Here is a 26,244-nt window from a genome sequence, read left to right on the forward strand (position 1 = left end):
ATCAGAAGAAACTAGAGGGGCATCATGGGAAATGTAGTCCCAGAGATACATGGCACCATTGGTCTCAGCAGGGAGCAGACTACAGTCCCCAGCATGCACTCTGCTGGGGTGAAAGAGAAAACCCAGAAACAAGCTGAGGAGTGCTTGTAGCAGCTACTACAGGAGACATGGCAAATGAAACAGAGGACTGTGCTGGGGGAACTAATAGCCCCAGCACAACCAGCCACGCTGCACCGCACCACCAGAGAGAGAGACGCTGCACCGCACCACCAGAGAGAGCGACGCTGCACCGCACCACCAGAGAGAGCCACGCTGCACCGCACCACCAGAGAGAGCCACGCTGCACCGCACCACCAGAGAGAGCCACGCTGCACCGCACCACCAGAGAGAGCCACGCTGCACCGCACCACTAGAGAGAGAGACGCTGCACCGCACCACCAGAGAGAGCGACGCTGCACCGCACCACCAGAGAGAGCCACGCTGCACCGCACCACCAGAGAGAGCCACGCTGCACCGCACCACCAGAGAGAGCCACGCTGCACCGCACCACCAGAGAGAGCCACGCTGCACCGCACCACCAGAGAGAGCCACGCTGCACCGCACCACCAGAGAGAGCCACGCTGCACCGCACCACCAGAGAGAGCCACGCTGCACCGCACCACCAGAGAGAGCGACGCTGCACCGCACCACCAGAGAGAGCGACGCTGCACCGCACCACCAGAGAGAGCGACGCTGCACCGCACCACCAGAGAGAGCGACGCTGCACCGCACCACCAGAGAGAGCGACGCTGCACCGCACCACCAGAGAGAGCGACGCTGCACCGCACCACCAGAGAGAGCGACGCTGCACCGCACCACCAGAGAGAGCGACGCTGCACCGCACCACCAGAGAGAGCGACGCTGCACCGCACCACCAGAGAGAGCCACGCTGCACCGCACCACCAGAGAGAGCCACGCTGCACCGCACCACCAGAGAGAGCCACGCTGCACCGCACCACCAGAGAGAGCGACGCTGCACCGCACCACCAGAGAGAGCGACGCTGCACCGCACCACCAGAGAGAGCCACGCTGCACCGCACCACCAGAGAGAGCGACGCTGCACCGCACCACCAGAGAGAGAGACGCTGCACCGCACCACCAGAGAGAGCCACGCTGCACCGCACCACCAGAGAGAGCCACGCTGCACCGCACCACCAGAGAGAGCGACGCTGCACCGCACCACCAGAGAGAGCCACGCTGCACCGCACCACCAGAGAGCGACGCTGCACCGCACCACCAGAGAGAGCGACGCTGCACCGCACCACCAGAGAGAGACACGCTGCACCGCACCACCAGAGAGAGCCACCCTGTACCCGCAGCGCCAGAGGGAGCCACCCTGTACCCGCAGCGCCAGAGAGCAGGTCAGTGTCACTGGGCCATGGACACAATAGGAGACAGACAGTACTGGCATGGCCACAATAGGACTGGGACACTATAATATAAAGGGGACTGCCCCATAAAAGGGCACTGTAATCATTGCAGTGCCCCTTTTTAGTGCAGTTCCCTTTATATCACAGTGTCACTGCACATTACAGTTTGGAGGACCAACACCAGCCACTCCCGCTAATGTCTACCGAACCCATCCCCCACCCCCCCCACCCCCCGGTCCCTGGAAAGGTTGGCTGCTCAATGTAAAATGCCCGGGCCTATTTTTTGTCCCAGTCCGGGCCTGCTTTTAGGTATCTTAGATGATTTTCAATTACCGGTCTCCACAAGAGAGAGCCAGTGGCCAGAGGTCTCTTTCAGGCTCGAAGGGTGATACTTCGACACTGGAAGTCCGCTGATCCTCCTTCACATAAGGAATGAGGGCAATGTATGGGAGAAACCCTTAGATTAGAGAAATATATCTATCAGCATAGGGGACGCCCCCATAAATTTGATAACTTATGGGGTCCCTGGCTGGATACCCCAGGATGGAGCCCGCTCGAACTGGTGATGGAAAGACTACTTATTGGATACGTTCTTTGGTTGTATATGCTGTATGAATGTAACTGTGCTGTCTACTGCAAGATGCCGTACCAAAGGAAGGGTGGATACCTTTAAAACCTTTATTGACGGGTTGTTGTAATAATAATTACTCAGGTATAGCAAAGTCGGATTGTCTTTACCTACTCAAAAATAATTCTCAGCCCTTTTATCGGTACATGTTGTATCTACAAATGCTTTTTTTTTTTTAATGTGTTTTTGATGCTTCAGATATGCTTTAATGAAGCTTGCCAAATGCCCCGTGTATGTTGATTTTCTATTCGTTTTGAAAAGGGCCCAGTAGAACTCACCTCAGTAGTACCCTATCTCAGCAGATCCCCAGCTTATTAGTACCCTTGTTTAGCAGATCCCCTGCCCTGTAGTACCCCCCGGCTTTATTGATGCCCCCTTCAGTAGTAACCCCCAGCTCTGCTGATCCCCCACTCAGTGGTAACTCCAGCTCTACTGATCTCCCCTTAGTAGTAACCCCCAGCTCTGCTTATCCGCTACTCAGTAAAAACTCTCAGCTCTAGTAATCCCCTACTTAGTAGTAACCCCCAGCTCTGTTGATCCCCAATTCAGTAGTAACCCCCAGCTCTGCTGATCCCCCACTCAGTGGTAACTCCAGCTCTACTGATCTCCCCTTAGTAGTAACCCCCAGCTCTGCTGATCCGCTACTCAGTAAAAAACTCTCAGCTCTGCTAATCCCCTACTTAGTAATAACCCCCAGGTCTGTTGATCCCCCATTCAGTAGTAACTTCAGCTCTACTGATCCCCCACTCAGTAGTAACTCCAGCTTTACTGATCTCCCCTTAGTAGTAACCCCCAGCTCTGCTGATCCACTACTCAGTAAAAAACTCTCAGCTCTGCTAATCCCCTACTTAGTAGTGACCCACAGCTCTGTTGATCCCCCATTCAGTAGTAACCCCCAGCTCTGCTGATCCCCCATTCAGTGGTAACTCCAGCTCTACTGATCCCCCACTCAGTAGTAACTCCAGCTCTACTGATCTCCCCTTTATTAGTAACCCCCAGCTCTGCTGATCCGATACTCAGAAACTCTCATCTCTGCTGATCCTCCACTCAGTAGTAACTCCAGCTCTACTGATCCCACACTCAGTAGTAACTTCAGCTCTACTGATCTCCCACTCAGTGAATGAATGAATGAAATACTTATATAGCGCACAATGCGAACTGAATCGCCTCTAGGCGCTGTGGCGAGCTTTGATCATCTGCTAAAAGAGGAAGGTCTTGAGTTTTTTCCTAAAAGCCAGGTGATTTTCTTCCAGGCGGATGTTGACTGGTAGAGCATTCCATAGCCGAGGCTCTCGAGGTAACTCCAGCTCTACTGATCTCCCCCTTATTAGTACCCCCTAGCTCTGCTGGATCCTCTTGTTTGCTGATCCTCCTTGCTCTCTCTGGTCCCTGCTCACCTCCTGCTATATTGCTCCCACACTGCTCACCACGTATGACATTGCTAGTTTCTCCTGCTCTGGTCTACTTGCTCTGCTGATCCTCCATCGCTCAGTCCTCTCTCTCTGGTCCCCCCATTCTTCTGCTATAGTGTTCCCATGTTGCACACCATGTGTGCCATCTGCTAGTGGCTCTGCTCTAATCCGGACCCCACGCACCTTTCTGCTGCTCCATGCTGCACAGCAGATAATGATGTCAGGTGTTGCTGATGACACGCGTTGGGCAGGCCGTCCTGGACACGTCACTTTTGCCGTTTGGAGCTAAATGGCTTTTTTAGTTTCTATTTCAATGCCTGAGTGTTTTTACTTTATGTAAGTGCAATTTTACTCTTATTTATTAAACTGAATTTACTACACCATGAGAGGCTCCTTTATCTTCCTCCCTGTGAATGAGATACATTCTAGTCTTCTAAAGGAGCAGGAGTGCTATTAAGGATATGGTGGTGTCCACATGTACAGGATTTCAAAACAGATGGAGCAGATTGAAACTCAACGGTCATGTGTGGGAGATTGCCAGTTGGGGATACAAAAGTGTTTTGTGACTTTGAGTAAAAAGGGGGTCAACTTTCCGGTGAGTGCGGTATGGTGAAGAGGAAGAGCGCGATTTCTTTAGGTGTCACATTTTTTTTTTTTTGCACTGGAGCATGATATTAGGACTATTTAGGTTATATGGATATTTAACATGTTCCATGTTTTTTTACACTTTTTGATGATCCACTTTTACAAGGATGTATCCATGAGAGCGCGGTCAAGTCCTTAGACTTTGGCAGGATTTTTTTGTAGCTTTGGACTTTTTTTTTAACTCTGATAATGGGCAGCTCTTTTATTTCATTTTGTATATTTTATTCACTTTATTTTTGATCTCACATTTAAAATATTGTCCGTTTGCTCGGATGTGGGATATTGGATATAGTCCACCCACTACCTGTAAAAAACAACTGGATGGGGCTTCAGACACAAGGCCTACAAAAAGAAGAAAGGAGGACTCGACCTTGAGATGACACTAAAGCCCCATTATAAGAGTTAGAACGAGACTGCCAAGATCAAGAATGTGTTATCCTATAATCCTGTTCATTAAGGAAATTGTGGACCAGCTATAACGGAGATTTACTGACTATATTGTATCTCTATTGCATAGAGATGACCTGCAAACTACTCCTGGATGGGGCTACATATTTTTTAGACACAAGGCCAGCAACAAAAAACAGAAAGGAGGACTACCTTGAGACAACACTAAAGCTCCATTATAAGAGTAAGTGAGAAATTACCAAAATCAAGAACCTGTTTCCCTGTGATCACTTAATGCTGAGAGTCCTGTTCCTTAAGGAAATCATGGACAAGCTATAACAAAGGCTAAATGACTTTTACTGTATCCCTATAACAAAGAGATTGTCAATTTTCTTCAGCTAGTTAAGGATAGAGAACATTTGAATGTCTGTACGTATGTATATTTTTAGTACTCTACATGCCTTGTATTTGTTTTATTTGTGAATGTAAATAGTTTTTATGCGGAGCAATCTTGTTCAGAAAAAGCATATTAATAAATATAGTAATGGGTTGTTTCTTTGGGCTTACTGCAAGAATCATAGAGCTGAAAGAAAATGCTAAATATCTTGTGTTTGGAGGTGGTGATGTGGTTGGAGGCGGTGATGATAACGTGTGTGGAGGCGGTGATGGTGATGTGGGTGGAGGTGGTGATGGTGATGTGGTTGGAGGTGGTGATGGTGATGTGGTTGGAGGTGGTGATGGTGATGTGGTTGGAGATGGTGATGTGCTTGGAAGCGGTGATGGTGATGTGGTTGGAGGCGGTGATGGTGATGTGGTTGGAGGCGGTGATGGTGATGTGGTTGGAGGCGGTGATGTGGTTGGAGATGGCGATGTGGTTGGAGGCGGTGATGGCGATGTGGTTGGAGGCGGTGATGGCGATGTGGTTGGAGGCAGTGATGGCGATGTGGTTGGAGGCAGTGATGGCGATGTGGTTGGAGGCAGTGATGGCGATGTGGTTGGAGGCAGTGATGGCGATGTGGTTGGAGGCAGTGATGGCGATGTGGTTGGAGGCAGTGATGGCGATGTGGTTGGAGGCAGTGATGGCGATGTGGTTGGAGGCGGTGATGGCGATGTGGTTGGAGGCGGTGATGGCGATGTGGTTGGAGGCGGTGATGGCGATGTGGTTGGAAGCGGTGATGGCGATGTGGTTGGAGGCAGTGATGGCGATGTGGTTGGAGGCAGTGATGGCGATGTGGTTGGAGGCAGTGATGGCGATGTGGTTGGAAGCAGTGATGGTGATTATGTGGTTGGAAGCAGTGATGGTGATTATGTGGTTGGAAGCAGTGATGGTGATGTGGTTGGAGGCAGTGATGGTGATGTGGTTGGAGGCAGTGATGGTGATGTGGTTGGAGGCAGTGATGGTGATGTGGTTGGAGGCAGTGATGGTGATGTGGTTGGAGGCAGTGATGGTGATGTGGTTGGAGGCAGTGATGGTGAGGTGGTTAGAGGCAGTGATGGTGAGGTGGTTAGAGGCAGTGATGGCGATGTGGTTGGAGACATTGATGGTGATGTGGTTGGAGATGGTGATGTGCTTGGAAGCAGTGATGGTGATGTGGTTGGAAGCAGTGATGGTGATGTGGTTGGAAGCAGTGATGGTGATGTGGTTGGAGGCAGTGATGGGGATGTGGTTGGAGGCAGTGATGGGGATGTGGTTGGAGGTGGTGATGTGGTTGGAGGCAGTGATGGTGATGTGGTTGGAGGCAGTGATGGTGAGGTGGTTGGAGACAGTGATGATGATGTGGTTGGAAGCAGTGATGGTGATGTGGTTGGAGGCAGTGATGGTGATGTGGTTGGAGGCAGTGAGGGTGATGTGGTTGGAGGCAGTGATGGTGATGTGGTTGGAGGCAGTGATGGTGATGTGGTTGGAGGCAGTGATGGTGATGTGGTTGGAGGCAGTGATGGTGATGTGGTTGGAGGCAGTGATGGTGATGTGGTTGGAAGCAGTGATGGTGATGTGGTTGGAGGCAGTGATGGTGAGGTGGTTGGAGGCAGTGATGGTGAGGTGGTTGGAGGCAGTGATGGTGAGGTGGTTGGAGGCAGTGATGGTGAGGTGGTTGGAGGCAGTGATGGTGAGGTGGTTGGAGGCAGTGATGGTGATGTGGTTGGTGGCAGTGATGGTGATGTGGTTGGAGGCGGTGATGGTGATGTGGTTGGAGGCGGTGATGGTGATGTGGTTGGAGGCGGTGATGGTGATGTGGTTGGAGGCGGTGATGGTGAGGTGGTTGGAGGCAGTGATGGTGAGGTGGTTGGAGGCAGTGATAGTGATGTGGTTGGACGTAGTGATGGTGAGGTGGTTGAAGTCGGTGATGATGTGGAGGAAGAATTATGGGAGGAATGAGAGAGGAGTCTATAAACTGATGGACTTATCATTGGAGTCTACTACAGACGTCCTGAGATTTATGAGAAGGGGGGGGGAGAGTTGGCTGTTTCAACAAGTACGAGCTGGTAGACTAAAACGACTAAAACACCAGATTATGAGTATAATTTGTATTTTATTTTTTAGCTAAATAGGAAATGTTACATCTAGAAATGTCATATCTTCCACTTTCAGCCAGCAGGTGGCGCTCTCCAAGCAAATGAAGCTGCCTGTGCAGGCTGATGACTACCGCACAGAAATTGTCCGTCTTCTAATGTAATCTGATCTCCCTTTCTCCCTCATCCATGTCTAGATTTTCTCTCTCTATGATGTCTTCCTATGAAGCTTCTGCTGAAGGTCAGGGGAGATCTGACTACACTGCTAGAGGGACCCAACCAGCAGTGATAGTCCCTCCTCTTAGAGTAAGCCACACAGAACTTTATGAGGGAAAAAAAGAATCTTACTAAAGGCTTCAAAACGTTTCTTCCACGAAAAAGATCAGAGGAGCGCTCAGCCACGCGTTTTCTGAGGTGTATATCGAGGTGAGCTTCTTCCCAGTGTGAGATCTCTAATGTACGGCAAAATATGATCCGTATAGAAGACATTTCCCACACTCAGGACACTGATACACCTCGAGGGTTGCGTGGGTTCTCTGATGTTTATTAGAGGTGCGCATCTTCACTGGTCTCACGATTCAATTCAATTGCGATTATCTGGTCAACGATTCGATTTGGCGATGCATCGCGATTACTGATGAGCTCCCACTTCTGCTTGGGTGGTCTCACGATTCAATTCAATTGCGATTATTTGGTCAACAATTCGATTTGGCGATGCATCGCGATTACTGATGAGCTCCCACTTCTGCCTGGGTGGTCTCGCAATTCAATTCAATTGCGATTACCTGGTCAACGATTCGATTTGGCGATGCATCGCGATTACTGATGAGCTCCCACTTCGACTTGTGTGAAAAACCATTTCCCGCACACAGGGTAGGAATACGGCTTCTCACCCGTGTGTAGCATATCTGATGTCCAGTAAGATTGGACTTTCATGAAGGGAATTTTCTACACCAAGAAGCTACACTAGGCATCTACTCACCTGTGTGAGACCTACAGTGTTTGTTAAAATTGCACTTACGAGAAAAACTCTTCCCGCACTCGGGGCAGGAATACGGCTTCTCCCCCGTGTGGGATCTCCGATGTATAACAAGAGCTGATTTATGTAAAAAACATTTCCCACACTCGGCACAGGAATGTGGCTTTTCGCCCGTGTGAGTTCCCTGATGTATTTTAAGATGGGAATTCTGTGCAAAACATTTCCCGCACTCAAGGCAGGAATACGCCTTCTCACCCGTGTGAGTTGTTCGATGGTGTAGAAGGCCCGATTTTTGTGAAAAACATTTTCCACACTCCGGACAGGAATACGGCTTTTCGCCCGTGTGAGTCCTCTGATGCGCATCAAGATGGTGCTTCTGTGTAAAGCATTTCCCGCACTCAGAGCAGGTGTACGTCTTCTCGCCCGTGTGAATTCTTTGATGATTTACAAGTCCCTTTTTTAATCTAAAACATTTTCCACACTCAGAACAGGAATGCGGTTTCTCTCCCGTGTGAGACCTCAGATGGTTGTTAAGATGGGGTCTGAGAGAAAAACTTTTCCCGCACTCAGGGCAAGAATACGGCTTCTCCCCCGTGTGAGATCTTTTATGCGCGAGAAGATGTTTTCCCTGTGAAAAACATTTCCCGCACTCAAGGCAGGAATATGCCTTCTCACCCGTGTGAGTTCTTTTATGCGTTACAAGGACTGATTTCTCCGTAAAACATTTTCCACACTCAGGACAGGAATACGGCTTTTCGCCCGTGTGATACCTCTGATGTGAAATAAGATGGATCTTCTGTGAAAAACATTTCCCGCACTCGGGGCAGGGAAACGCCCTCTCGCCTGTGTGAGTTCTTTGATGTTTGGCAAGGTTTGATTTTATCGCAAAGCATTTTCCACACTCAGAACAGCAATACGGCTTCTCCCCCGTGTGGGTTCTTTGATGTAGAACGAAATCATATCTGCGCGGAAAACGCTTCCCGCACTCGGAGCAGACATGTTTCTTCTCGCCCGTGTTCAACGTCTGGTGTTCAGACGGAACGGACTTCGGTGACAAACATTTCCCGCCTTCCTCCATGTGATCTCCTGTGATGTCCTCATCTTCCATTCTACAACCTGGAGATAAAGTGAGACGATCCTTTGAGGGTTTCTCCATGGCGTGTCCTGGAAAAATATAAAAACATCATCAATAGATATGAGAGGGTTAGTTCACTTCCATCAAGATCCCATCTGGATCAGGTAGATATGAGTGAGGAGATGTTCTCTGTGGAGGTCCCAACCAGCCGGGACTTTTCCCCCCTCTTCAGTCAAAGGTTCTTTGGTCCTCCCAGATCACTTCTACATTTACACAGCCTTGTCAGAAGAGCAGTGATGGGGGACATTGTATATTTCATATTTCCTTGTTGGCTCACAATACCGACTAATGAATTCTAAACCTGGCCATACAAGGACAAAGTGTGGCTACCTTATGTTGGAGTTGAACATGAATTAATATCATATTTCTGGAAGTTTACTTCCTGGTTGATACAGCCAGGTGGCCTATGTTGGAATGTAGCCAATTAAGCTCAACTCTGCCTGACGATACCGACTCCGGTCTGTCTACGAGAATTCCTGATTAACTACTCTGCAAGCAACCTTCAAAAAGAGAGCATGACTGGCAAGATAATGGACGAGTTGAGCTACAGAAGATCAAAGATGAAGATGACTATGAAGATTTGACTCAGGTCGGACAGTGGCGATTCATGAACAAATGCTGCCGTGGACAATACAGCAGGACGTAGGGCTGGACTGGGACAGAAATGTGGTCCTGGACTTCATCCAGACCAGCACACTTACATTTTGAGTGTCCCATCAGCATTCCCTTACATCAGAGTGTCCCATCACCAGCCCCCTTACAACAGAGTGTTCCATCAGCAGCCCCCTTACATCAGAGTGTCCTATCAGCACCCCCTTACATCAGAGTGTCCTATCACCAGCCCCTTACATCAGAGTGTCCCATCAGCAGCCCCCTTATATCAGAGTGTCCCATGAGCAACCCCCTTACATTAGTGTGTCCCATCAGCAGCCTCCTTACATCAGAGTGTCCCATCAGCAGCCCCCTTACATCAGAGTGTCCTATCAGCACCCCCTTACATCAGAGTGTCCTATCACCAGCCCCTTACATCAGAGTGTCCCATCAGCAGCCCCCTTATATCAGAGTGTCCCATGAGCAACCCCCTTACATTAGTGTGTCCCATCAGCAGCCTCCTTACATCAGAGTGTCCCATCAGCAGCCCCCTTACATCAGAGTGTCCTATCAGCACCCCCTTACATCAGAGTGTCCTATCACCAGCCCCCTTACATCAGAGTGTCCCATGAGCAGCCCCCTTATATCAGAGTGTCCCATGAGCAACCCCCTTACATCAGTGTGTCCTATCAGCAGCCCCCTTACATCAGAGTGTCCTATCAGCACCCCCTTACATCAGAGTGTCCCATCACCAGCCCCCTTACATCAGAGTGTCCTATCAGCACCCCCTTACATCAGAGTGTCCCATTACCAGCCCCCCATTACATCAGAGTGTCCCATGAGCAGCCCCCTTACATCAGAGTGTCCCATGAGCAACCCCCTTACATCAGAGTGTCCCATCAGCACCCCCTTACATCAGAGTGTCCCATCACCAGCCCCTTACATCAGAGTGTCCCATCAGCACCCCCTTACATCAGAGTGTCCCATCAGCAACCCCCTTACATGAGAGTGTCCCATCAGCACCCCCTTACATCAGAGTGTCCCATCAGCACCCCCTTACATGAGAGTGTCCCATCAGCACCCCCTTACATCAGAGTGTCCCATCACCAGCCCCCTTACATCAGAGTGGCCCATCAGCACCCCCTTACATCAGAGTGTCCCATCAGCAGCCCCCTTACATCAGAGTGGCCCACTGAGCCATCGGCCCACCGGGAAACTCCTGGTAGTCCTGATGGCCACTACATGCCTGGCAGGACGGTCATTAATGTAATCTGTTGAGGAAGCATGCCCCAGGAACACTCTGATTCGTCCAAAACCGAGTTGGGCTGGCAATGGGAGGGGGTTTGGATGAGGTGTGACTGAGGTTTGTAAAAAGGGCTGCTGCAACCAAAGAGCTCTCTCTTCCGATGCTGGCCTTTGCCTATGCCTCATGGCTCTCTCTCTCTCTCTCTCTCTCTCCTTCAACATCTGGAGACCAGCTAACGAGTATATTCTAGAGCAGTGGTCCCCAACCTTTTTGGCACCGGGGACCAGCTGTGTGGCTGAAAATTGTGCCAAGGACCAGGGGGGGGGGGTCATGATTTTTCACGGGCAATGGCTGGTGTTAGTGATTCAATCATCACGGCACCATGCTTGATATGGTGTCGGGGTGATCGAAGCGCATTATTTCAATTTTTACACTGCAGTAATAAATGAAATAGTTCAACTCGCCATACTGTAGAATCAGTGGGAGCCCTGAGTGTGTCACTTACCACTGTCGCCTGCTGCTAAATGTGCCTAGTCACCTGCCACAAGATGTGGATTGCCACCTGCCACGTTGCCTGTCACCAGATGCGGAGAGAGTGGAGCGCCCCTTGTGGTATTGTCAGGCAGACAGCTGAGGGGGTGAACTACAAGTCCCAGCACACCTCATCTGTACTCCCACACACAGCTCACCTGTCACTGATGACGTCATATCTCTGTGGGAACACCCCTCTGGCTGTTGCAGGGTGTCTCTCTCCTCATGCTGCAACTGGTCTCATCAGAAAGAGGGAGGGTCCGGGACTCCTTCGGCTCTCAGCCTCTGGCTCCACCCTTCTGCCATCCCCGATTAGCTGTCTGGGGGGCAGGCAATTTGCGCCGCTGAACAAGGAATCCTGTTTCCACACACCGAGGAGCCAGGGGAGAGCGGCGATGCGGGGCAGGCAGTATGAGATGATGTAATCTCTCTGCTCCCCCCGCTGCACCTCCGACAGACTGGCTTTGAGGGCGGAAGAGCGGTGATGCAGAGGGGGCGGAGAGAGATGATATCATCTCTACTTGCCTGCCCGCTCGCTTCTTCCATCCACCCAGCGCTCTCATACCGGTAGCCCAGCAATTGTCTTGCGGCCGCCCGCACCCGCGGCCCACCTGCAGAAGGGCCACGGCCCGGTAGTGGGCCGGGGACCGGGGGTTGATGACCCCTGTTCTAGAGGGTGTGATAAGTATATTCTTGTATTATGCTCTGATTGTAAGCTTTGTAATATTGTAATATCTTATAAATACTTGCATGTTAGGGTTTCCTGTCATCTTGGGAAATAAATAAGACTTTGTTTTATTAAGCCGTGTGCTTGATTTCATAAATAGCCTTGTATTATAGTGATATCATCAGCAACATGTGGTCAGAGTTTTAATAGACTAACTATAGGGCTTAGACAAATTAATATATAGGTACAACAGTAATTATAAGGAATGTCATTGTAAACGGACCTATATGGACGGGCCAGCCCAGAAATCTCCCGTCAGGAATGTTGCCATTTTCCTTAGAAGGTCATTTTGCTCCAGCGGAGAGGGGTTGGACGCAAGTCCTATATTACCACAGCCAAAACCTGTAAAATGCCACTCCCCAACATATTTCACTACACCCCTTGAGCTTAGTCATGGGGATGGAGAACACATGTGTGGGGGAGTGTATGTATATATGTATATATATATATATATATATATATATATATATATATATATATATATATATATATATATATATATATATATATATATATATATATATATATATATATATATATATATATATATATATATACGGGTTCTCCATCCCCATGACTAAGCTCCTGGGGGCTGAGCGAAACACGTTGGGGCATGGCCTGGCAAGAGCCCAGGCTGAGGTAGTCTTTTCCACCATTACACTACCTCTCTCTAGTGGTCACAAGGAGCTGGGGACGAGCACCACTCCCTCGTCGGCACTCCTCCTGTAGCGGACTTCTACGTTACTCCCCAAACCTTTATAGGAGCCCGAGCAGCACGCCAGTCTTCTGTGGGTCACAAAACTTTTAAGGGTCTCAGTTTCACATTCGGAGCTTTAAAATACAAAATCTACCAAAGTGCAATGAAAAAGGTAAACAGTGGCACTGAGGGTAGTACTGGCACAACTTGGACTCAACTTGATGATCCGTGATGTGCTGGCAAATATCTTCATATTCGTGTTCCTCCTATCCCAACGAGACATTTAACAGAGTTTTATGGACACATTTAGCTATAATTCTGCTGGAAGAAGAGGGACCAACCTAAGAAAGGCTCAATCTGTGTTATCATATCTGTGCTACTGTAACTAGGAGTGACCCACAACCTAATACTGCCAGCTGAGCCGCAAATAGGGTATCAGTACAGGGAGGGGACCATCACCAACCTAATACTGCCAGCTGAACCACAAATAGGGTATCAGTACAGGGAGGGGACCATTATCAACCTATTATTGGCTGACATCACTCAGCTCCCGCCCTACTCTGGACCAATCAGTGAGCAGTAACAGAGCAGAGATAAGAGAAGAATATATGATGGGTCACCTGTGCTGATCTCTGTAGGAGTGTCCTCCTCTATGAATGTCCTCGTCATTCCAGCCTCCTCCGTATATTGCTGATCATCCCTCACATACCTCTCTTCTACTTCACCCTCAACTTTCATCTTCATCAGATCTTCACCCTAAACCAACAGAATGGCAGAAAATAACATCTGTAACATAGAAGTATTTATGATGTGAGATCACATAAAAAAAATATCATCTTGTAGAGTCCACACATCATCTCCACATGTCAGAGTGTTCAATCACTTTATGTTCCCGACCCTCAACTCCACCTACCTGATGATGGTGGGGGATGGGGTGACCTTCCTGTGTGGAATCCAGAGGACGGGGACATCTCTCTGGTGGGTTCCTGGTATTTGGTGGCTCCATCATATCCTTGTGTCCTTCTGAAAACTTGTTCATCACACCATACTCCTCATCCTCCTCTTTATACTCTTCTTTACCAACAATATTATCCCTGAGGTTTCCACTCTGAATATATAATAAAAATGACATCAATGGTAACAATGCAGATAATGTACAGATCCTAATGATACTATCAGTGATTGTTCCTCATCTACCTGATTAGGTTTTGCATAGTCGTGATCTTCTTGTGTAGAATCCCAGGAGTACAGAAGACAAGGACATCTTTCTGGTTGGTTATTATTAGGTGGCACCATCATAACCTTGTGTCCTTCTGAAAACTCCTTTTTCAACCCATACTCCTCATCCTCCTCTTTATACTCTTCTTTAACAATAATATTATCATCCCTGAGGTCTCCACTCTGAATATATAATAAAACATTTATTGTATCAATCACACTTGTGTATTAATTATAACTACCAATAATGGTCAATCATCTACCTGATGATGGTGGGGGATGGTGTGACCTTCCTGGGTGGAATCCCGGGAATACAGAGGACGGGGACATCCCTCTGGTGGGTTCCCATTACTGGATCCATCTGTAGGAAACACACACACTGACTGAATACATTGTTTCTATGTGTTTATCAGATGATGGGGGATCTAGGTGGAGCCTCCGTACTGCTCTCTCCTTTACAATAAAGTCTCCTCTTACCCGGTGATGTGAGGGGCGGCTGATTGGCCATCATGACGTCCTTGTAGAGATCCTTGTGTCCTTCTAAATACTCCCACTCCTCCATGGAGAAATAGACAGTGACATCCTGACACCTTATAGGAACCTGACACACACAATGATACAGTCACCATCCAGACACATCCCTTGTCTGTTACTGGATAATGTCCCAGAATTCCCAGAATCCTCCTCACCTCTCCTGTCAGCAGCTCCATCATCTTCTTGGTGACTTCTAGAATCTTCTCCATGTTGTGTCTCTCAGGTTTTAGGGAGTCACATGGAGGCACTGTGATGGTCATATGATCACCTGACTTCACAAGAGGCAATCTCTGTATTGGAGAACCAATAGGAATATCATGTTAGAATCCCAGAATCCTCCTCACCTCTCCGGTCAGGTCTGTGTTTTATTGATAGAGATAAGAGTGATGTCATGTGACCTCCCAGAATCCTCCTCACCTCTCCGGTCAGGTCTGTGTTTTTATTAATAGAGATAAGAGTGATGTCATGTGACCTCCCAGAATCCTCCTCACCTCTCCGGTCAGGTCTGTGTTTTATTAATAGAGATAAGAGTGATGTCATGTGACCTCCCAGAATCCTCCTCACCCCTCCGGTCAGGTCTGTGTTTTATTAAAAGAGATAAGAGTGATGTCATGTGACCTCCCAGAATCCTCCTCACCTCTCCGGTCAGGTCTGTGTTTTATTAATAGAGATAAGAGTGATGTCATGTGACCTCCCAGAATCCTCCTCTCCTCTCCGGTCAGGTCTGTGTTTTATTAATAGAGATAAGAGTGATGTCATGTGACCTCCCAGAATCCTCCTCACCTCTCCGGTCAGGTCTGTGTTTTATTAATAGAGATAAGAGTGATGTCATGTGACCTCCCAGAATCCTCCTCACCTCTCCGGTCAGGTCTGTGTTTTATTAATAGAGATAAGAGTGATGTCATGTGACCTCCCAGAATCCTCCTCACCTCTCCGGTCAGCAGGTAGATGATCTCCAGGGTGAGATTTAGTATCTTCTCAGTCATGTGACTCTGGTCCTCCTCCATCCTCATTGGTCATGTGATCTATACAGGTTTCCTGTAGACCAATAATTGATAACAGAGAATGATCTGGAATGTACTGGTTGTATAATATTAGGATGGGGATGTATGGGGGGGATAATAAGAGGGATTCTATCATGGAAGAACTGTCCCCGGTGGGATTACACACAGAGGGACATTCAGTTTAAGGTTTGCTATGGTTTTGGGTTCAGAGCTCCTGACAGAGTGCAGGTGAACCTGTATTTCCCCCATCCTGCTTATTTCTTCCCAGACTGACAACTACTCTGTCCTCCCCGTAATATGTTCCCTCCACCACCCTTTCCACAATAGTGTCTTCTCCCCTTAATCACTTCAGCCCCGGAAGATTTTACTCCCCCCCCCCCCTCACCTTCCTGACCAGAGCACTTTTTGCGATTCAGCACTGCGTTGCTTTAACTGACAATTGCGCGATCATACAACGTTGTATCCAAACAAAATTGACGTCCTTTTTTTTCCCACAAATAGAGCTTTCTTTTCGTGGTATTTAATCACAGTTGGGAGTTTTATTTTTTGCTAAACAAAAAAAGATGCAAAAAAAAAAATCATATTTAATAGTTTGTTATAAAATTTTGCAAACAGGTCATTTTTCTCCTTCATTGAAGTGCGCTGATGAGGCGACACTGATAGGCTGCACTGGTGGGCACTGATGGGCTGCACTGGTGGGCACTGATGGGCATAGTTAAGGCGGCACTAATAGGCACAGATAAGGTGGCACCGATAGGCACAGATAAGGCAGTATTGATGGGCACAGATAAGGTGGCACTGATGGGCAAAGATGGGCACGGATTGATGGCATGGATGGGTGGCACTAAGGGGCACTGATAGGTACCACTGATAGATGGGACTGATGGGCACTCATAGGTGGCACTGCTGGGTGGCACTGCTGGGCACTGGTAGATGACACTGATGGGCACGGATATGTGGCACTGGGGTGCAGCACCTTTGTTGAGGCAGATTGTGGGCACTGTGGGTGGCACTGCTGGGTGGCACTGTGGGCACTGCTGGGTGGCACTTATGTTTTATTAAGGTGGCACTGGCAGGGGCAGGTGGGCACTGGCAGGGCTGGCCGTGATCGGGACTGATGTCCCGATCACGGCCGCCGGTGATCGGCCTTTTTTTTTTCTCCTTGCGCTGTCAGCGCGAGGAGGAATAATAGCCGATTACCGGCTCCATTATATCACATGATCAGCTGTCATTGGCTGACAGCTGATCACGTGATAAGGGGTCGGGATCGACCCCTTGTTCGGATCAGTGATCAGGCGAGTCTCATAGACTCGCCGATCACAGAGCGCGCCACGCGCGCCCCTCAGGGGGCGCGCAGGCCGCTCGTGCACGGGACGACGTCAATAGACGTTGTCCCGGCAAAGGAGGTCCGCGCTGTAGCCGTCATTCGGCTATAGCGCGGGTCTCAAGTGGTTAAATAACCCCAAAAAATATATATAAAAAAAAATTCTTTATGTATTCTTCTACATATTTTTGGTAAAAAAAAAAAAAAAAAAACACACAACAACAAATCACAATAAACGTATATTGATTGGGTTGCACAAAAGTTACAGCATCTACAAAATAGGGGATAGATTTATGGCATTTTAATTATTATTTTTTTTTTTCACTAGTAATGGCGGCGATATGCGATTTTTAATCGGGACTGCGACATTATGGCGGACACATCGGACACTTTTGACACTATTTTGGGACCATTGTCATTTATATGGCGATCAGTGCTATATATATATATAAATATATAAAAATTACTGTGTAAATGTCACTGGTAGGGAAGGTGTTAAACACTAGGGGGCAATCAAGGGGCTAAGTGTGTCCTAGGGAGGTGCTCTAACTGTGGGGGGGGGGGGGGGTGGGCTTACTACAACATGACAGCGATCATTGCTCCCGATGGCAGGGAGCAGTGGATCTCTGTCATGTTGCTAGGGAGAACAGGGAAATGCCTTGTTTACAAAAGCATCTCCCCGTTCTGCCTCTCCTCACCGCAATCGCGGCCCGCCGGTAAACATCAGGTTCCTGGGACCCGCGGGAAAATTCAAAGGGACGTACAGGTACGCGCCATTTGCCTGCCTGTGCCATTCTCTCAACGTCTATTTGCAGCGGTCGGCAAGCGGTTAAACTCTCATTCCTACACCCATCTTCTCCTCCTCCAAAATACGCCCCTTCTTAACCAATGACACCTGAAAGCAAAGAATTCACTCCCAGCTTATAGCTCATCGTGACTACTGCAACTCCCTTCCATTCCTCGACCTCTACAGACTACCCCCCCCCCCCCTTCAGTCTATCATTAGTGTCCTCCACCTCTCTCTGAAATGGAAGCCAGTGGAGGGATTGGAAGAGAGAGGTGGAGGACACCGAATGGACACTGAATGGAGGCAGTCCCCATGTGTCAGAGGAGGGTGGGGATAACCTGGTGGCCGCGCTCTCCCTTATTTAAAGAAGTGTCAGAAGAATCAACGCGTCATGCGGCTGAAGACTCCCACAGAGGTGGATCATGCAGACAGCGCGGAGAAGTAGCCGGAGCAAGATGCGGGACGAGAAGAGCGGAGGAAGAAGAAAATGAAGAAGAAGGTGGTGAAGAAGAACAAGAAGAAGAAGGTGGTGGAGAAGAACAAGAAGAAGAAGGTGGTGGAGAAGAACAAGAAGAAGAAGAAGGTGGTGGAGGAGAAGAAGAAGAAGGTGGTGGAGGAGAAGAAGAAGAAGGTGGTGGAGGAGAAGAAGAAGAAGGGGGTGGAGAAGAAGAAGAAGGTGGAGGAGGAGAAGAAGAAGAAGAAGAAGAAGAAGAAGAAGAAGGTGGAGGAGGAGAAGAAGAAGAAGGTGGAGGAGGAGAAGAAGAAGAAGGTGGTGGAGGAGAAGAAGAAGAAGGGGGTGGAGAAGAAGAAGAAGGTGGAGGAGGAGAAGAAGAAGAAGAAGAAGGTGGAGGAGGAGAAGAAGAAGAAGAAGAAGGTGGAGGAGGAGAAGAAGAAGAAGGTGGAGGAGGAGAAGAAGAAGGTGGAGGAGGAGAAGAAGAAGAAGGTGGAGGAGGAGAAGAAGAAGAAGGTGGAGGAGGAGAAGAAGGTGGAGGAACAAGAACACCGAAGGAAGACCAGAAGAAAGAAGATGAAAGAAGAAGAAATGAATAAAGGACTTGTCAAAAACCGTCTCTTGTCTGTTTTAACCTTTTTGTCACTTTTTTTTGTGAAATAGTAGGGGTAAATTTTTTACCCCGTTACCATTTCACACGGGGGGTTGGCAGGATCTGGGGGTCCCCTTGTTAAAGGGAGCTTCCAGATTCCGATAAGCCCCCCACCCACAGACCGCCACAACCACCGGGCATGTGGCCTGGCACGGTTCAGGAGGGGGGAGCGCTCTCTCACCCCCCCTCTATACTTGCGGCCTGCCAGGTTGCGTAACTTTTGGCATGGGGTTCCCCTTAATATCCATACCAGACCTGAAGGTCCTGGTATGGAATTTAGGGGGACCCCCACACATTTTTTTTTAAATTTTGGTTCGGGGTTCCCCTGTGGGGAAATCCCATGCCATTTTTATCAAGAAAATTTTATGTGTATTGTCGGACCGACAATTCAATGTAGCCGCAAGTAGTTTTAAATGACTTTTTTTTTCTTTAGAAATGTCAATTTGTTGTCAGACTGTTCTAAACACAGGAAACATGCGCCCCTTTACAGGCATACTACAGACACCCCCCAGGTATGAAATTTAAAGGAATATTACACTTTTATTGTTTCACTTTAAGCATTATTAAAATCACTGCTCCCGAAAAAAAAACTGCAGTTTTTAAAACTTTTTTCTGCATTGATACATGTCCCCTGGGGCAGGACCCGGGTCCCCAAACCCTTTTGATGATAATTCCATGCATATAAGCCTTTAAAATTAGCACTTTTGATTTCTCTCATAGACTTTTAAAGGGTGTTCCGCGGCTTTCGAATTTGAGTTTGACTCGAACATAAAGCTCATCCCTGCCAGGCCGTATGCAGAGCAGGACTAATGGATAACTGGATGCAGGGTCAGAAAAGCTAGGTCAGCAACAGATGTTCAGATACAGACATAAATGACAGGGCAGGTAGAGTTCAAGCATGGTCGGGACAAGCTGGGTCAATCACAGGAGTCAAATACAGAAACAGGAACACGGCTGGTCAGACAGCAACCTACTAGTGCAGCTGCTGCAATTATTTAGGCCATTTGGCACCAGTGTCAGCCCCTGCACATACGCACCACAAAACCGCGCCTGTGCATTTGCGTGCGCCTCGGAACTTGAATTGCACTATGGCCAGTGCGTCTCTGATAACCTCTCTTCCAATCCCTCCACTGGTCTCCATTCAGTGTCCTCCACCCCTCTCTGCAAATCCCTCCACTGGCCTCCATTCAGTGTCCTCCACCCCTCTCTACCAATCCCTCCACTGGTCTCCATTTGGTGTCCTCCACCTCTCTCTCTGCCGATCCCTCCACTGGCTTCCATTCAGTGTCTTCCACCCCTCTCTGCCAATCCCTCCACTGACCTCCATTCAGTGTCCTCCACCCCTCTCTACCAATCCCTCCACTGGCCTCCATTCAGTGTCCTCCACCCCTCTCTACCAATCCCTCCACTGGTCTCCATTTGGTGTCCTCCACCCCTCTCTGCCGATCCCTCCACTGGCTTCCATTCAGTGTCCTCCACCCCTCTCTTCCAATCCCTCCACTGGTCTCCATTCAGTGTCCTCCACCCCTCTCTGCCAATCCCTCCACTGGCTTTCATTCAGTGTCCTCCACCCCCCTCTGCCAATCCCTCCAATGGCTTCCATTCGGTGTCCTCCACCCCTCTCTACCAATCCCTCCACTGGCTTCCATTCAGTGTCCTCCACCCCTCTCTGCCAATCCCTTCACTGGCTTCCATTCAGTGTCCTCCACCCCTCTCTGCCAATCCCTCCACTGGTCTCTATTCAGTGTCCTCCACCCCTCTCTGCCAATCCCTCCACTGGCCTCCATTCAGTGTTTTCCACCCCTCTCTACCAATCCCTCCACTGACATCCATTCAGTGTCCTCCACCCCTCTCTGCCAATCCCTCCACTGGTCTCCATTCAGTGTCCTCCACCCCTCTCTGCCAATCCCTCCACTGATTTCCATTCAGTGTCCTCCACCCCTCTCTGCCAATCCCTCCACTGGCCTCCATTCAGTGTCCTCCACCCCTCTCTGCCAATCCCTCCACTGGCCTCCATTCAGTGTCCTCCACCCCTCTCTGCCAATCCCTCTACTGACCTCCATTCAGTGTCCTCCACCCCTCTCTACCAATCCCTCCACTGGCCTCCATTCAGTGCCCTCCACCCCTCTCTGCCAATCCCTCCACTGGCTTCCATTCAGTGTCCTCCACCCCTCTCTGCCAATCCCTCCACTGGCCTCCATTCAGTGTCCTCCACCCCTCTCTGCCAATCCCTCCACTGGCCTCCATTCAGTGCCCTCCACCCCTCTCTGCCAATCCCTCCACTGGCTTCCATTCAGTGTCCTCCACCCCTCTCTGCCAATCCCTCCACTGGCCACCATTCAGTGCCCTCCACCCCTCTCTGCCAATCCCTCCACTGGCCTCCATTCAGTGCCCTCCACCCCTCTCTGCCAATCCCTCCACTGGCCTCCATTCAGTGTCCTCCACCCCTCTCTGCCAATCCCTCCACTGGCCTCCATTCAGTGTCCTCCACCCCTCTCTGCCAATCCCTCCACCGGCTTCCACTCACCCAAAAAAAAAATATATATAATAATATTAATAACAACATAAAAAACCATCTCCTCTATCTCCCTCATCACCTGCTCCATTCTCTTCTAGAGACCTCTCCGGAGCTTCTCTCATCCTCTAGAACTCCCAATCCCTGATCTGTGTAAATAGAAATTATATCTTATTACCTCTTCCCGCAATGTTTCTCTGCTACTTCTTCCCGACTCACGTCTTACTCTGTAATTCCTATTTATACCTGACATCACTTCCTGTATGTACCTGACATCATTTCCTGTCTTCCATAGAGACTTCCTGTCCAGGTAGAAGTGAGATCACCATCTTGTGGATCTCAGAGGAAGTGCAGTCCCGAAAAAACATCTCATAGTGTTAACACATCTTGTGCTGTTTTATGTATGTACTGCACACCGATTAGCCATAACATTAGGACCACTCACAGGTAAAGTGAACAACATTGATGATATCATTACAAGGGCATCTGAAAGTCAGTGGGATATATTAGGCAGCAAGAGAACATGTTATCCCTGAAGTTGATGTGCTGAAAGCAGAAAAAATAATGTCTTTGCAGTTTGTTGTGTATGAGGTGGGGCTGTGTAGCCACAAACTAGTCAGGGTGCCCATGCTGACCCGTGTCCACAGATTTCAATGGGCACGTGGGAATCAGAACTGAACCACGGAGCCGCGGTAGAAGGTGGCCTGATCTGATCTGATTCATTTCATTCTCTATTACATCATGTGGATGACCGGGTGCATATACGTTGCTTACCTGGGGAAGAGATGGAAACAGGATGCAGTAGGGGAAGAAGACAAGCTGGAGGAGGCAATGTTCTGCTGGGGGACCTTGGCTCCTGCCATGCAGGTGGATGTCACTTTGACAAAGTACCACCTACCTAAGCATAGATGGTGACCAAGCTTACCAAGTATACCTCTTCATGGAAATGGTATTTCCTGATGACAGTGACCTCTTTCAGCAGGATAACGTCCCCTGCCACGCTGCAAAAAACGTTCAAGGATAATTTGAGGTACAGAACAAGTTTAAGGTATTGACTTGGCCTCTAAATTCTCGAGATCTCAATCCACAGAGCATCAGACACTGTGCCCATCAAATACAGCCCCTGTGCCCATCACATGCAGCCACTGTGCCCAGCAAATACAGCCCCTGTGCCCATCACATGCAGCCACTGTGCCCAGCAAATACAGCCACTGTGCCCATCATGTGCAGCCACTGTGCCAACCAAATAAAGCCACTGTGCCCACCAAATACAGCCACTGTGCCAATAATATGCAGCCAGGCGCGTTCCCCGGCTGTCACTTACTTTAACCAACCGCCCCCCCCCCCCCCCCCACCCCCGGGCAGGTCCAGCAGCACTTACCAATTGTGTGGCGGGGCTCTGCTCCTCCCCTGGAGTGACCCCCCTCTTCTTCTGCATTGGCAGGAAGCGGCGACTCCTGTGTCCGCTCATCTCCTCAGGCTTCCTTCGCCATGTCTCCTCTTGTGCCAAAGCGATAGGCATCCAATAGGATCATCTAATGCTTTGGCCAGGAGACAGGTCTCACGGACCTGTCTCCTGATTGGCAGGGAGGAACGTTAATGTGAAAATCGTGAAAATGAATTTGCTATGTCACACAAAAGGGTGGGATCGGGGACACAGTGCTCTGTGCCCCGAGCCCTCCCTATTTTGAAGCCTATTAGAGCCTCTGGCTCTAATCACGTGCAGCGCCCGTGCACCCACAATGCACAGGCCACCACTGCTAACCCCAACATACAAAGCCATTCACAATATCGCCCCCAGCTACATCACCAACCTCATCTGCAGATATCACCCAAATTGTCCTCGCTGCTCTTCCCAAGACCTCCTACTCTCTATCTCCCTTGTTACCTCCATCCATGCTCACCTCCAAAACTTCTCCAGAGCCTCTCCCATCCTCTGGAACTCCCTGCCCCAGTATGTCCGGTCAGCTCCTACCCTGTCCACCTTTAGGAGATCCATGAAAAATCACTTCAGGGAAGCCTATCCCACCCCCACCTTCATCTAAGAACAGTACTCAAGTCATCTCCATAAGATCATCCCCTGCAGCTATTACCTTTTGCATCACCGCCCCCCCTCCCTTTAGATTGTAAGCTCCATGAGCAGGGCCATCCTATTCCTTCTGTATTGAACTGTGTTGTAACCATATAGTCCCCCCTTTACAATGTAAATTGCTGCGCAAACTGTTGGTGCCATATAAATCCTGTATAATAATCATGCCTGTCATGACAGCGTTGGAGATTTAACATGGGAAATTGGAGGTCTTGGCGTTCTGGTAAACGTTTATTTTTTCACACGGGCACCAGGATCGCCTTTCACTGGAAGAGATGGCCCTTTGGAAGACTTTTTTTTGCTTGATTACGGTCTTCACCAGAATTCGTGGACCTTTTACTCCATTGTGGCCAGGGCAGGACCTACAATTGGGCTTGACTGGGCTCAAGCCCATGGGCCCCCGCCCAGTAGGGGGCCCCGCAGAGATGCATAGCCAAGTGTACTCGGCTCGACTCCGCTCACAGTCCCGTCCTATGATGAACATAACACAGGGCCTGGGCGTGACTGTGAGCCGAGCCGAGTACTCTTGGCTACGCTAGGGACTGCGAGAGGACCCGAGAGCCGCCGAGAGCCGCCAAGATGCACAGGACTCTGTATCTCGGCGGCCCCATTTTTAAACTTCAAGACTGCAATGACAAGGCTGCAAATGACACTGGACAAGCTTGCAGATGGATGGACAAGGTTGCAGATGGATGGACAAGGTTGCAGATGGACACTGATGAGGCTGCATTGATGGGCATTTAAATGTAATTTTTTTCCCCTTAAACTTCCCTCCTAAAAGTTTTTTTCCTTAAAAATCCCTCCTAAACTTGGGGTGCGTGTTATATGCCGGCGTGTGTTATACGCTGATAAATATGGTAATGTATAGAGGGTAGGGCCCCAAAGTGACTCAAGCCCAGGGCCCCCCACCACCCTAAGTCCTGCCCTGATTGTGGCCCATGAGCAAATGCACATTTTTGGACTTTTCTTATATTTGTTTGCTTTTTATTTATTTATGCTTTTAGGCATATTTTCTAATTTATACTGTTGTAATAACCCCACTATTGAAGAATGGGTTACTGAACGTACTTATCTACAACACACGGAAGAGCCGACAGCCCAACTTTGTCATAAATGTAATCCTTATGTATCTCCCTGGAGCACTTATATTCATTGGATGAGTACTGATCGCTTCAGAAGTTGGCTATAGTATCCTAGATCACTAACTTATGAAATTACTGTGAAGGATCTCCCTCTCAGTGGTTACCTAACACCCTTTCCCTTTAGACCACTATGGTGTACATAGCCAGTGCAGAGAACTGAGCTGTGGGAGGGACCCAGCAGGCCCCGCTCACTACGGGCAGAATACAACTGGATGGGCTTTTTATTTTAATGCATAGAATGTTTAATGCACTGTTATAGCTGGTCCACAATTTCCTTAATGAACAGAACTCCCAGCATTAAAGGAGTTGTAAAGGCACACATTTTTCATAGAATGCTGGGAGTCCTGTTTATTAAGGAAATTGTGGACCAGCTATAACAGTGGTTGACTTTTAGTTTATCTCTATTGCATGGAGATGACCTGCAGAAAACTACTGGATGGGGCTACAAACTTTTTAGACACAAGGCCTGCGGAAAAAAGCAGAAAGGAGGACTCTACCATGGGGCAACACTAAAGCTCCATTATAAGAGTAAGAGAGACACTGCCAAGATTAACCACTTCGCACCCAGGCCAATTTTGACATTTCTGTAAAATTCCTAATTTTTTTGCTAGAAAATTACATAGAACCCCCCAAACATTATATATTTTTTTTTAGCAAAGACCCTAGAGAATACAATGGCGCTCGTTGCAACTTTTTATCTTGCATGGTATTTGCGCAGCAATTTTTCGAACGTGTTTTTTTTCAGAAAAAAAAAACAGTTTCATGCTTAAAAAGAAAAAAAAACAAAAAACAGTAAAGTTAGCCCAATTTTTTTGCATAATGTGAAAGAGGAGGATACGCCGAGTAAATAGATACCCAACATGTCACGCTTCAAAATTGCACGCGCTCATGGAATGGCGCCAAACTTTGGTATTTAAAAATCCCCATAGGCGACTCTTTAAATTTTTATACTGGTTACATATTTTGGGTTACAGAGGAGGTCTAGGGATAGAATTATTGCTCTCGCTCTAACGTTCGCGGCGATACCTCACATGTGTGGTTTGAACACTGTTTTCATATGTGGGCGGGACTTACGTATGCGTTCGCTTCCGTGTGCGAGCTCACGGGGACAGGGGCGCTTTAAATGTTTTTTTTTTTTTTTTATTGTTCATTTTATTTTTTTACACTTTTTACACAAAAAAATTGATGACTTTTATTCCTATTACAAGGAATGTAAACATCTCTTGTAATAGGAATATGGCACGATTGGACCTATTTACAGTGAGATATGGGGGGTCAATAAGACCCCATATCTCACCTCTAGGCTGGGAAGAATAAAAAAAACAAAAAACAAAAAAAAAAAAAAACGATCCTGGCTTCCTAGCCAGATCGGCGCCGTTAATTTGAATACCGAGGCTGGGAGTGACGTCATAACGTCGCGCCCGGCCTCCGAACGATCATAGAGACTCCGGGGAAAATCTAGTCCGCCGGAAACCTCTATGATTACTTGCTGAAGCCGGCGGATCCTGTGACCGACTCACCGATGGAAACGGTGATTTGGTAGAAGCACCGGAGGGCGGCGGGAGGGGGGGGCATCCCCTCCCGCAAGAACGATCAAGCGGCGGAACAGCCGCTATGATCGTTCTTATGG

General features: G+C 48.7%; 1 protein-coding gene across 1 annotated transcript in view; it reads right to left on the bottom strand.

The window, feature by feature from the left end:
• Window positions 1–26,244, bottom strand: part of LOC143955464 (uncharacterized) — a 209,211-nt gene that overhangs the window by 42,864 nt on the left and 140,103 nt on the right. Inside the window, exons 8-9 of the mRNA XM_077465507.1 lie at window positions 7,971–9,135; window positions 7,778–7,877 (exon numbers count right to left, since the gene is read on the bottom strand). Of these exons, the coding sequence (XP_077321633.1) occupies window positions 7,778–7,877; window positions 7,971–9,135 (1,265 nt within the window). The remainder of the gene's footprint in view (window positions 1–7,777; window positions 7,878–7,970; window positions 9,136–26,244) is intronic.

Source organism: Lithobates pipiens, unplaced genomic scaffold (assembly GCF_037356315.1).
Source record: "Lithobates pipiens isolate NorthernLeopardFrog02 unplaced genomic scaffold, aLitPip1_a1.2 Scaffold_35, whole genome shotgun sequence".
Taxonomy (NCBI): Eukaryota; Metazoa; Chordata; class Amphibia; order Anura; family Ranidae; genus Lithobates; species Lithobates pipiens.